Source organism: Xiphophorus couchianus, chromosome 15, assembly GCF_001444195.1.
Source record: "Xiphophorus couchianus chromosome 15, X_couchianus-1.0, whole genome shotgun sequence".
Taxonomy (NCBI): Eukaryota; Metazoa; Chordata; class Actinopteri; order Cyprinodontiformes; family Poeciliidae; genus Xiphophorus; species Xiphophorus couchianus.
This window is the reverse complement of record NC_040242.1, coordinates 11,881,051-11,893,013: the sequence shown is the minus strand read 5'-3', so window position 1 is coordinate 11,893,013 and position 11,963 is coordinate 11,881,051. Positions and strand designations below refer to the sequence as shown.

Genomic DNA, 11,963 nt, shown 5'->3' with positions numbered 1-11,963 from the left:
ACATTTTTAGATATTAAATCAGATATTTACCTTACCTTAAGGACATGTTCTCTTATCTTTTCCATTTTTAATAGGAAAAACAAACAGAAGCTTCTACACACAGTGCGACGCAAAATTTATACTACATTAAAAAAAATTATATTTCTTTATGTAGGATAATTTTCCCCACTGAACAAATGATCAAATTAGAAATGGGATTTTAAAAAACGTTCTATGCCACTGCAATAAACTTGATTTAATTTTATAACTCTTTCCTCATTTCAAGTGAGCTCGTAATGATGGGTGGGTATTTTTTGGTGCCTACAGATAGTAATTTAGCCCCAAATAAGAGCACATATGAACATACATGACCCAAAAACAAACAAACCAAAGAAATATTTTTTTTTTTTTTTCATTGTTTCCGAGTTAATGTGCATTGTTCTGGTATAAACAGAAAGAGTCGATGATGGAAAAACATCTATATATGAAAAGGAATATATTGGTTTTAATACCAGAATTAACCTATTCTACAACAAAATACAAACAGTAATATCAACGGCAAAAGTAGAGTCAAAGTTGTCATATATTGCAGTTTATAAATGTCAAATGAGATGCCTTTGGAAACCAAAACAATAAATAAGAGACAATTTTACAGATTACTTGTTTCAAAAGCAAGAATTCAGGTAATTTATCAAAAATATGTTTATTTCTTCAAATAATTATTTCTGAGTGTACTTATATTTGGGCTAAATAATCAGTAGAAAAATCATTGAAGTCAAAAACCAATAAAGGTCCCTGATGCATGAGCACTTAAATACTTTTAAAATTCACTTAAAACACTGCAGCAAATTAGACCTGCCACAATCTCTCCTGTGGTTTGAATTATTTTGAAAATATGGATCTCTAAAATACAGCTGTATATTTTAACAACCTTTGGAAATGTGAAAAAGGATCTTCAACAGTGAACTCAAAACCGTTATAATACATTTGAAAAGTGTATTTGTATAGGCCCGTTTGAAATCTAAACCCCTTGACAATATGAAAATCTTTAAAGGACCGCGATATTGTTTTTGATATAATAAAACAGAGGCTAACCATGTTAATAAATAGCAATAGTTGTTTTTACTATTGTCTTAAACTGAATGTTTTCTGTGCTCAGGTATTTAAAAGTTAGTAACTTTTAAAGTTAGTAACTTTAGGACATGTTCTCTTATCTTTTCCATTTTTAATAGGAAAAACAAATAGCTTCTACACACAGTGTAGAAGTTACTAACTTTTAAAGTTAGTAACTTTAAAAGTTACTAACTTTAAAAGTTAGTACCACTAAATCTGGTTGGATTTAGTGCAGAATACTTCACTTTCTTTCACTTACAGTGCACTCTGCATTTACTGGCATAAAAGTCAGTTAGTTATTCGGCAGAATGGAAAAGACGAGAGAGAGATGTTTGTCAATATTTATGGTGAAAGATGTGAATTTAAAAAGAAAGATAAAAGAAAAGATGAGTAAAAACATATGAACATAAACATATCTTGAAACACATTTCTTCTATACTTTAAAATTATTATTTAAAAAATAAAACTGAATTGGGATTTGCCATTGTTTCTGTAGGTCAATGTCATAGATGAAGGTAAATCAGGTTTCTCCTTTTAATTAGAAATGCATCACTAACTAAAAAAAAAAAAGAGAGATTGCGCATCTTTAAAAAAATAAACTAGTGCTTCAGTGGGCCACATGTATTTAAATATAGATTTTTAGGACAAAAGGAAGATTTATTTTTAATTTATTGTTGGGGTTTACTGTGTTTTTTGTTTTTTAGATTTTCTTTGGCTGAGACAACACTTGATATAATTACATCCTTTTGTGGTTTTCTGGTTGGATTTATTTACCCAAATATCAGTTTCATCCTTTAACTATGCTTCGGTTGCTCCGGAAACAACTTGCATTCTGCCTGAACGAGCAGCATGTTCCCAAATGGTATCATCCGTCAAAATGACCAAACAGTTTGCACAGAAAACCTAGGCAAGGTTTAAGATCCAGAAGAGAACAGGCACAAAGCAGACGCAAATAAAACCTACAACACTGTAGACGATGTAACGGTACGGCAGCTCTACTTTCATCTGCTGCCTCGCCTGCCTCACGTCGTCCGACGGCAGCCCGAAAAGTCGGCACAAGAACGGGATAGTCACTGCTTTCATGGCCATTCTGGTGGCGAGGAGGACGGCAACGCCGATGACGAAGCGCAGCACGGAGCGTAACACCAGACCCGTGGTGATCGGCGGCAGAGTTAGCGGCAGTGAGGACAGGGGAGGATCCTGCAGCAGACCCAGCTGGTAGTTCACATGTGAAGCCAGGGCGGCGCCGGCCCCGGTGCCGAGAGCCTGAGCGGTGTCGCCACGAGAGGTGCTCCACGAATCCAAAGAGAAAGCTACGAGTCCCAGGCTCACATGTGACAAGATGATGATGAGAGGAGCGTAGTGGTCAGTCATGTAGTAGTTGTCGATCTTCTCCAAGGTTGGCTGGAAGAAGGCGAGAACCAGAAGGCTGTACAGGAAGCCAGTGATCACTTCCTGCAAAACAGACAAAAAAAAAACAAAAAAAACAAGTCAGTCAAAACTGCAAGCGTTAGCTCAGCATCCTGAAAAATCACAAAAGAAACAATGATGCTTTCCGCCCTGAAGGAGGCGCTATGTTCCCTAGAACAAGTCAGTTCTAGGGAAAAAAAATCAGGTGAGGTGCTGATGGTTTAACCTGTTTTACTATTGAACAATGCAGAAGATAACATTATATCTACAAATCAGCTGCCAGGTTGCAGGTTGTGAGGTCACACCACTGGACCCAACATTATCTACGGGCTTTAATATGTTTATAATCATGTTCTGTGCAATACAGTGTTATCAAGCACTAAACACTGATAAAGTTCAAACATATATAAAACTAATAACGCTGCAGTTTGTCAGCAGATCACTAACTACAGCATTACACTTCTTTCAAAAAAAAGGAAAATAATTCACTTTCCATTTTTAGTTTGCTTTTTTCATCATACCAATATGATGTGCTTCAGTTACTGTTATAGATGCAGATGATATAGCTTTTGTTGAATATTACAATAACATATTAGGTGTGATTTGCTATGCTAGTAGCGTAACCAACTCAGTCACTAAAATCCATGTCAGGCTAGGGTATTAAAGGCAGTAAAGTCCATAAAACTGGATAAACTAACTACTGGTAGGCAGAGGGAATGCATGACACTTGATATATCATAACTTACCAAATACTGCATCCAAGCAGTCCTTTGTGATTGTATACAGCAAATATTAATATTCCAATGATCACTACAGACTTGATATATTCTGCAGCTCTAACTTAAACCCAAACTAAAAAGATAAACTGGAAGTCTGTGCGAGGATTCCTTATAGCTTGTGCAAAGCAAAAAGATAACAAGGAGCTGTAACAACTGAAGTAAAGTTTTTTTTTTTTGCATGAATGCTTGCCATTCCTGGAGGCTTGATCCTGCTTCCACAAACAAAGCTTAAATCAAGGCAAAACCATCTCAATTTAACCCTGATTTCATATTTGAGCAATTTTCCCAAGAGTGTCATATATTTAAAATAAAAGCAAAGAATTCAACTGGGTCATTCATGAGAGCTGAAACTGATTTAACTTTTCCAGACGATAGTCATAACAGATTATATTTCTATCATTTACAACCAGCTCATGAGTAGAGACCACAGACATTCAAGCCCACACTTATAATGCATCTTTAAGAACTGGGACTTCAGTATAAGTAGCTGATGGGAGACATCAGCTACTTATATAGGCATGTCAGGAATCAGTTTCATTTTAATTAAATTATTTTAATCATCATACCAGAACAGAGTGCATGCCCATGTAGACTCGGCTAACACAGACCAGGAGGCTCCAGCTGAGAGCCACAGAGAATCCAAACAGGAAGGTGTACTGCAGAGGAGAGCACACACAGGTTAGAACAGCAAATTATTAAACAGGTAATCCCATAGAAACGCAAGTATTGTGGCTGTGGTTTTTGCTATCAGGGTTTCTCCTGACGAGTCACAGCAATGCGCTGAAGGACAACAGCAATGATAACAGGACACTGATAGCAGAATGGACATTTTTATGCATTGCCATATGGTCATCCTGCTGTCCTTGGCATCTTCTAAAAACTCTGAATATTTGGCTCATTTCTGTCAAGGTAAGAAACTAAGCAGAGGTCACTGTGTGAGGAAGGATGTCCGCAGTGCATTCAGTCAAATGAGCAATGTCAGCATTCTAACAGTGACACCTAGTCACAAGTCATCACTTCTTTAAGAAAGTTCTGCATAAAGATAAAGGTTATGGCATTTAGCAACAGTCTGACAGCAACTTGAGATAAAGTTCAGAGAGACACACTGCTCAATTCTTGAGGCATAGATAGTGTTTGAGTCATTAAGATCAAATGTTATTTAAATGTCAGAGAACTACTTTAAAAAAAGTGTCATATAGGCAGCACTAGGGTGGATTACGAGGTGGCAGAGTGTGTGTGTGTGTGTGTTTGGTGCAGGGATTCATACATTCGTGTTGGTACACAGGTTTGCAATGTCTCTTTATCACGATGAGAGGTGAGAAACACTGCTGACAGGTTGCGATTCAGATTTACATCATGATTTGAAATTTATATTGAAGATTTGTTGCAACAGCTGTAGGAGTTCACCCTACAATCGGTGGATCGCCGGTTCGATTCCTGCTCTGCCAACCCTCGTCATTTGTTTCCTTGGGCAAGACACGTCACCCGCCGTGCCTGCTGCAGACCATCTCAATTTGATTTAAAGGACATCATAAATAAAATTAATTATTCTTGTAATTATGCAAAAAATACCAGTTGCACTGAAAACAAACAAAAAAAAAACGTTATGTGTTTTTCAAGCTAATTCAGAGTTGAAGACACATTTCTATAGAAAGAAGAAAAATAAACATTTTAAATCGCTACGGAGAAATAGTAATGATGAGATCAGAAGTTTCTAGTTATTTTCTCAGCTCTGTGATATGACAGATTTGAGTCTTTGTCTTAGCAAAATAAAATTAAATAAAAACTTATAACAGCTGCTCAATAAAAGATCTGAATCATTTTACCTATAAACTCACATTTGGTCATGGAATGGACATTAGTGAGTACTGATCTTATTTCTTAAAGATATATCCCGCTTTCAGTGGAATATTTTACTCACTTCATAAATTAAGTGCCAGGTGTCAGCAGTGTTTGTTTCTCTTTACAGCTTTAAAATCCGCTGTCTTTGTTTTTTGGTTCCTTAGCTCGTTTGTCATGCCCACATCAGACACTTGAAAGCAGAGAAAGTTCAACCAGGTCAGCTGCGTCTGGTTAGTTCAAAGCCCGTCAACAGATTCCTCAACTATAAAACCTTGATTTCAGGCCCTGAACGTTTTCTTCCTACTGATGACCTTGTGCTTTGTCTCCCGGCATGTGTTTTCTGCGTCTACACCCCAAAAAACAGCACAATTTTCCAGTGTGTTTGCTTCTCTTCCCCCAAACTTCCCTTTTATGTCACTTCCCACTGAACTCCAACAGCTTCTGCCTTCGCCTATCTCCTGCGTGGGTGATCTTTACACTTGTCAGGAGGTTTTATCAGCATGATTGTGCATGTCAGCAAATAATTTAGCAAGAAACTGCAAAGGGGAAATGGTAAAGCACATGTTTTGAGACGGTTCTCAAATAGTTTTCATATTGGAAAATATACCCACCAAATGTCAGGCTGTATAGAACAAGCTTAAACAAATAGTTAAGCATTAATAAAAAGAAAAGGTGTGTCTGATATTCTGGGCAATCTGTTTCTAAGAAGCATGCCTACACAGATCAAACCTTTCTCTCATTTATTATCAATATGCAAAAATTTACTTTCATCCATCCATTTCCTAAACACTTTTTTCCTTACACCCCAAGCAAGTCATCAGTTCATCGCAGGGCTAAAAATTTACTTATTGTGTAGAATTATTAAATAGAACAGTTCCTTTCTTTGAGCACTGCTATTGTTTGAATTGTTATGAAAACTTCAACAGAATCATGGCCGGATTAACTGGTCATGATTTTCAATTGCAGGAAATGACAAAATGTTCTCTTCCTGCCAGTCACATTGACTAGAATGCAGTGAAGTGAGTTTAAATAACAAGCACTCAAACAACCTGTTGGTCGGCCTCAACAGGCCAGGATTTGCTTCTTATACACATAAGAGAGATTTCAATTTTTCTTCATCTTTAGCTTCTTCTCCACAGCTACTGGTATTCTTTATGACTGAAAACAGAAGATAATCTGGGATTAGCTGCTTTCTGTTAATTTTGATCAGATAACCCTGCTGGGACGGCCTGAAGAGCAAATATGCTGCATCCTGTAGAATATATATATTTTTTAATACACCAAGAAATCTTTTGAGATTTCTTCTTAAGCATGTCTCCTTAATTCTTAGAAGAACATTCTATACCAATAGAAATAAACTGGCATATAGATACACTGACAAAAGACACCAAATGTATAAAATTATATTTCTAGGACCGTTTGTAGCATTACAGCATTAATGAACATGGCAACCTTTATGAAAGAAATTACAAGATCCTCCCCATTTATACACAAAAGCATATCTAGCCTTTGTCTGATTTCTCCTAAAGTGAAAGTCAAATGCATTAAACTAAGTACATGATGTTGGTCAATACACTTATAGATCAAAAATAAGGGGGGGGGGGGGGAGTTCTTGCTTTGAAGCATTTAGCTAATACAATAAAAGGTTTTTTCTGTTTTTTCCCCCACCAGTCACTGATCAACAGAAAACTGGGATACCCACATCTCCAGGCAAACTAATGTTAAATCTCTATTTGTGACAGAAATGTTAATAGTGAACAGTAGATAATTATTTTGTGTTCAGTCTGTAAGCAATTCTAAAAATTGTGTTTCAAAAACTATATTCCAATGTAAAAAGTCTGGAATCTAAAGAAAAAGCAAAGCAAGTTGAGAAGTCAGAATAAGTGAGGATATTTCTGTGGTAAAAGAGGAACTGATCCCTGACCTGATTAGTCAGCTGAAGGTTTAAGACAAAAAACAAACCTTCAGCAATTTAAACTAAAGCAAGAGGCCAGTGAACCTTTTAGTGGCCCTTGGGGGTCTGCAGGTTCCATGATGCTTTTCTGGCATGTCTGCAGTCAAACTGCAGCTGTTCTCATCTGGACATGAACGTCATTAGACACCATCCTTTCCCTGAAGCATCTGCTATCTTCAGTTCCCTCTGATAATATCCTCACCCTGCTTCTGAAACAAATGGACATACTGACCTCCCACCGTCCATAGGTCAGCATGAAAAGACAGAAAGGTATGGCTGTCCCCGTCATGGCGTGCGTGGATGGCATGCTGTACTCTGAGTTGTAGAAGACCTCCACTTTGACCACGGGAGGGGAGGCCGGTCGGGACCAGCGGATCATGTCCTTGGTAGACTGTCCCACGAACAGGTTCCAGGCCCAGACTACGATGAGCCTCCTGCTGACCAGTGCGTCGATGTTCCAGAAGAGGAAGGGAAAGAAGACGATGAAGAACATCTCGTTGCCAAGCTCGGTCCCGAAGGTGAACAGGTAGAAGAGGAACTTGTTGTGGATCAGGAACTCCTGACCCACATCCCCGGTCAATGAGTTCCTCCGGAGGGGCTTCGCCCTGACAGTCTCTGCCGCTGTTGGACCATCGGGCCTGGCCGCGTCCTCCTCCTGCTTCCCGTTAACCTGAGCTAAGGCGGCATCCCCGTTTCCCACATCTTCATCCGAGCTCTGCTGGACCCTCTGCCTGAGTCCCGGACAGTCCGGGTCCGGCTGCCCGCTGTCCGGCTGGGTCCGCTTCTCCGGAAATGTCCCTTTAACGCCGCAGAAATTTTGAAACCTGGCGACATGGATGGGGTCTTGGAGATAATTACAAATCTCTACAAACTTATTTACAGCAACGCTTGCCATGTCTATAAATACGTATTTTTCGTTACACAAAACCGTTTGTTTTCAGTTGTAATTCATCACCGGGAAAGCTAACTATGGTCGGGTCATTTCCTTTAAAAAAAAACAAAAAAAACCGCTCTGAACAGGAAGACCGGTGCAGAATACCTCTCTTAAGTCCTGCTTACGGCATTTAAAATACCGACTTTGTTAGGTGGCGTGGTCCTATTAGAGACAGCGGCATCCAAAGTCCGTAACAGTTAACCATTAGTTTACAGGGCGATGCGTTCATAGATACAAATTGCGTCAGACCGCTGGGACCGTTTATTCTCCACTTCCTCTTCTTCCTCTTCTTCTTCTTCTTCTTGGATTTACTGGCGGTTGGCAACAAACCTTTAGTAGCATTACCGCCACTTACTGGTATGGAGTTTGGTTCGTAATGGTATATATATATATATATATATATATATATATATATATATATATATATATATATATATATATATATATATACATCAGGATCCACATACAGTACAGACCAAAAGTTTGGACACATCTTTCTAATTCAATGGGTTTTCTTTATTTTCATGACTATTTATAAGGCAAGAAATCCCACTTATTAACCTGACAGGCCACACCTATGAAGTGAAAACCATTTCAGGTGACTACCTCTTGAAGCTCATCAAGAAAATGCAGAGTGTGTGCAAAGCAGTAATCACAGCAAAAGGTTGCTACTTTGAAGAAACTAGAATATAAGGGGTATTTTCAGTTGTTTTACACTTTTTTGTTTAGTGCATATTTCCACATGTGTTATTCATAGTTTTGATGCCTTCAGTGTGAATCTACAATGTCAATAGTCATGAAAATAAAGGAAACTCGTTTAATTAAAAGGTGTGTCCAAACCTTTGGTCTGTACTGTATATATATAAATTCTACCAAAAAATAAATAAATAGATACATAAATCCTACCTATACATATAAATATATATATATAGTCACACACAAATATATACATACTTATACATAACTTTGTATTCCACCCATCTATATCATACACACATTCACAACCACACCTATTATAATCAAATTCTATGAAATAATTTAGTTTTCTGTAAAAATCGAATAACTATTTGCATATGTTTACTCCCCAAATTCTTCCTCAAAATTTCTAATAAATTAACCTTTTCCCTAATACATTCACACTCACTCCTCATATATCTTCTCGCTCTTTCGTATTTATGACATTCTAATATAACATGTTCTATTGTTTCATATTTTCCACAGTAATCACATCTGCCAGTAGTATGTTTTGAATTTAAAAAAGTGTATAATTAAGTCCTGTATGTCCAAATCTCAACCTTGTTATCACTCTTTCCTCCTTTCTATTTCTTCTTCCATTTCTACTTTCTCCTACTATCTTTTGAATTCTATAAAACCATTTCATATTTTTTCTTCATTCCACCTTTTTTTTTTTGCCATTTTATCGTCAGTTTTTTTTAAAACAATACTCTTTCCCTCAGATTTACTCGTTTTAACTGTAAAACTAATAGGATTTTGAATTGCCCTCTGCCATTTTATCTGCCCTCTCGTTTCCTTCTACTCCAATAGTTATGCTCCTCTTCTTTTTCTGGCGTTACTTTCTGTTGTTCACTCTCCAAAATGTATAAGCACCGCCCCCTACTGGACGTTTACCATATTACACACAGTGGATACGAGATATAAAAATGTCCTGTACTCAATGTAAAGACATTATCTTTGTTTGTTTTTTTTCTTTTCTTTGTTGCAGTAATGTTTCATTTATACTGGAAGAAAGCCTGATGATTTACTCTTAAAGGGGCAGTATGATTTGTTTTACAGCTGTGCAATGCCATTTTATAGCACAATCAAACAAATATGTTACTTTCAGTTGTCATAAAAATCTTCTATATATCAAACATAAATTTGACTTTGCATTTTGACACTATAAAATTGGGCTCTGTTTTTCTAATAAGCTCTATTTCCAACACTGCTCCTTCAGCATCTCATCACAACTTTGCAACTCTGTTATGCCTTTTACAACTTTTCTCACCAGCGCTGAACTGATAAATAGTTTTGTATAAGTTCAGCACCATATCTCAATTCATGTGGATCAAATTAGGGCCTGTGTCCACACATAGCAAGATTTATCAGAGACGACCTCTAATATTTTGAAAACTGAGAAAATGGAATGGTCTGCCCTCAGACCATTCCATGGTCATTACATTTTCCATTCTATGGAATGTTCCATGGACATTACAGGGCTGAGGGCCCTGTAATGTCAGGGTCATCAGCCCTGACGTTACAATCATTGAATATTCACTCAAACAGCATGCTTGAGTGGCCAAAACAACCACACTGAATTGCTGAATGGAATACCATCCCACTACAGTATGTAACCACACCAGTGTTTAGTTGTGGCTGTGTATAGTTCTCTCACACACTGTCTCTGTTTGTTTAATTATTAAAGTGTTCATTTAACAAATATGTGTTGCTTGTTTAAACTTCAATGTTCCAAAAAAAAAAAAAGGCTCCAAACAATGGAAATACAGCCTAAGATTGCTTAGGACTGGGACAGAAGATTTGGCAAGTTTTTTATGGGTGCAGTTCATATATTACTCTACTTCAAAATAACCTCAAAGAAGTGATCTCCTCAAATGGAAACATTTAAGAAACCTACCCAGGAATAAGATGTAGTATTTATTTATTTCCTTGCATTTTGAGTTACCACCAAAAGAAAGAAGAAAAGAAAAAAAAACGTTTAACATGTCAATGTTGACTGCCTGAATAATGCAAAACATAAAGATGAATATATCATATGTATTATTTGTATTATTATTGTTAATAGTGTTGTCACAAGCAGTGAATCTCCAAAGTTTTATCACTATCCCCAACAACCAGGTTTTCCAAGCATAACCATCTGAAGCAGGTTGGTTAGTTGGTCAATTGAAGGATGTGGTGTAATTAGGCATTTTATTTTAACTTAGAATTCTACATTTCAAAGTTTGAAATTGGAAAATTTACTCATAGCTATCTCTTCAGGACATAAATCTGTATAGTCAGAGGTTTCATAACATAAATGCCTTGTGCGCTGCATGTGTGTGTGTAGGAGTGTGTGAGGGGTCATGTGGGAGAGGTGGTGTGTGGGTGTCTGACCTCCCACTTCCACAACAAAAATCCTTATGCTTACCATATACTCTACAAAGAGAAATGAGTGCAAAGTACATACAGTGACATGTTCACTAAAACAAGTAAAAGCTATAGATTTCCCCCCAACTAATATGTATGTTATTTGTTTAATTATCCTTTTTATATCAAACAATTGTTTTCTTTATGTAATGCATGCTTTGAGTTTTCTCTTTTTAGTCAATTATTTTTTAAAGGCTCTAAATATATTTTTACATATACAAAACCATGTTGTTTTATATACTCTTTTACTTTCTTATTATGTTATCTCCATAGCTACAAAAATATATGTTCTTGTGGAAGAGAAAAAAAATGCTTCTGTTAAATGCAAGAGAAAAAGAATCAAACAGTGCACTCGGAAAGAGCCGGAAAACAAGTGGAGAAACCTTCAAAATAAAACTATTCCTAATATCATTTGCATCATTATTATTTTTATTGATAGCCAATATTACTGGTGTGGTGTTGGATGTTCTAAACACATGAATCTGTACACAGATCAGGTCAGATTATATTTTATTACCTATATTAATCTGTTTTTTAGAGATTCCATCTTCTATACCTTGGGAAAAAATGTCTGCATTTGTGTAAGAAGATGATAACAGCTTATGAACCAGTGAGCATTATATAGCATATTATTTACAAACCCTATTATATAAAATAGTGATTTTTTTTCAAGCTATTTGTCTGAAAACAGGCCATTAATTAGTGGAGACAGGATAACTGAATCCAGTTAAACCTTTGATTCAGTTTGCTTGCGGACACTTTTTTTTTCATTCTAGGATGGGAGTTTTTTTGGGTTTTTTTTAAACTGTCC

General features: G+C 36.8%; 1 protein-coding gene across 1 annotated transcript; it reads right to left on the bottom strand.

Annotated features, from left to right (window-relative positions):
- Positions 1-360: 360 nt before the first annotated feature.
- Positions 361-8,310, bottom strand: LOC114158888 (sphingosine-1-phosphate phosphatase 1-like). The gene is made up of 3 exons (XM_028040790.1): positions 7,310-8,310; positions 3,848-3,937; positions 361-2,547 (listed from the first exon to the last, which is right to left on the bottom strand). The coding sequence occupies exons 1-3, from the start codon at positions 7,970-7,972 to the stop codon at positions 1,996-1,998; spliced, it is 1,305 nt and encodes a 434-aa protein (XP_027896591.1). The 5' UTR covers positions 7,973-8,310; the 3' UTR covers positions 361-1,995.
- Between the last annotated feature and the right edge of the window lie 3,653 nt (positions 8,311-11,963).

Excerpts from the sequence above, each read along its gene's own strand:
- LOC114158888 (XM_028040790.1), bottom strand. The coding sequence starts at position 7,972 with ATGGCAAGCGTTGCTGTAAATAAGTTTGTAGAGATTTGTAATTATCTC. Across the intron at positions 3,938-7,309 it reads TGACCTATGGACGGTGGGAG|TACACCTTCCTGTTTGGATT; the intron begins GTCAGTATGTCC and ends TCTCCTCTGCAG. Across the intron at positions 2,548-3,847 it reads TGGGCATGCACTCTGTTCTG|GAAGTGATCACTGGCTTCCT; the intron begins GTATGATGATTA and ends TCTGTTTTGCAG.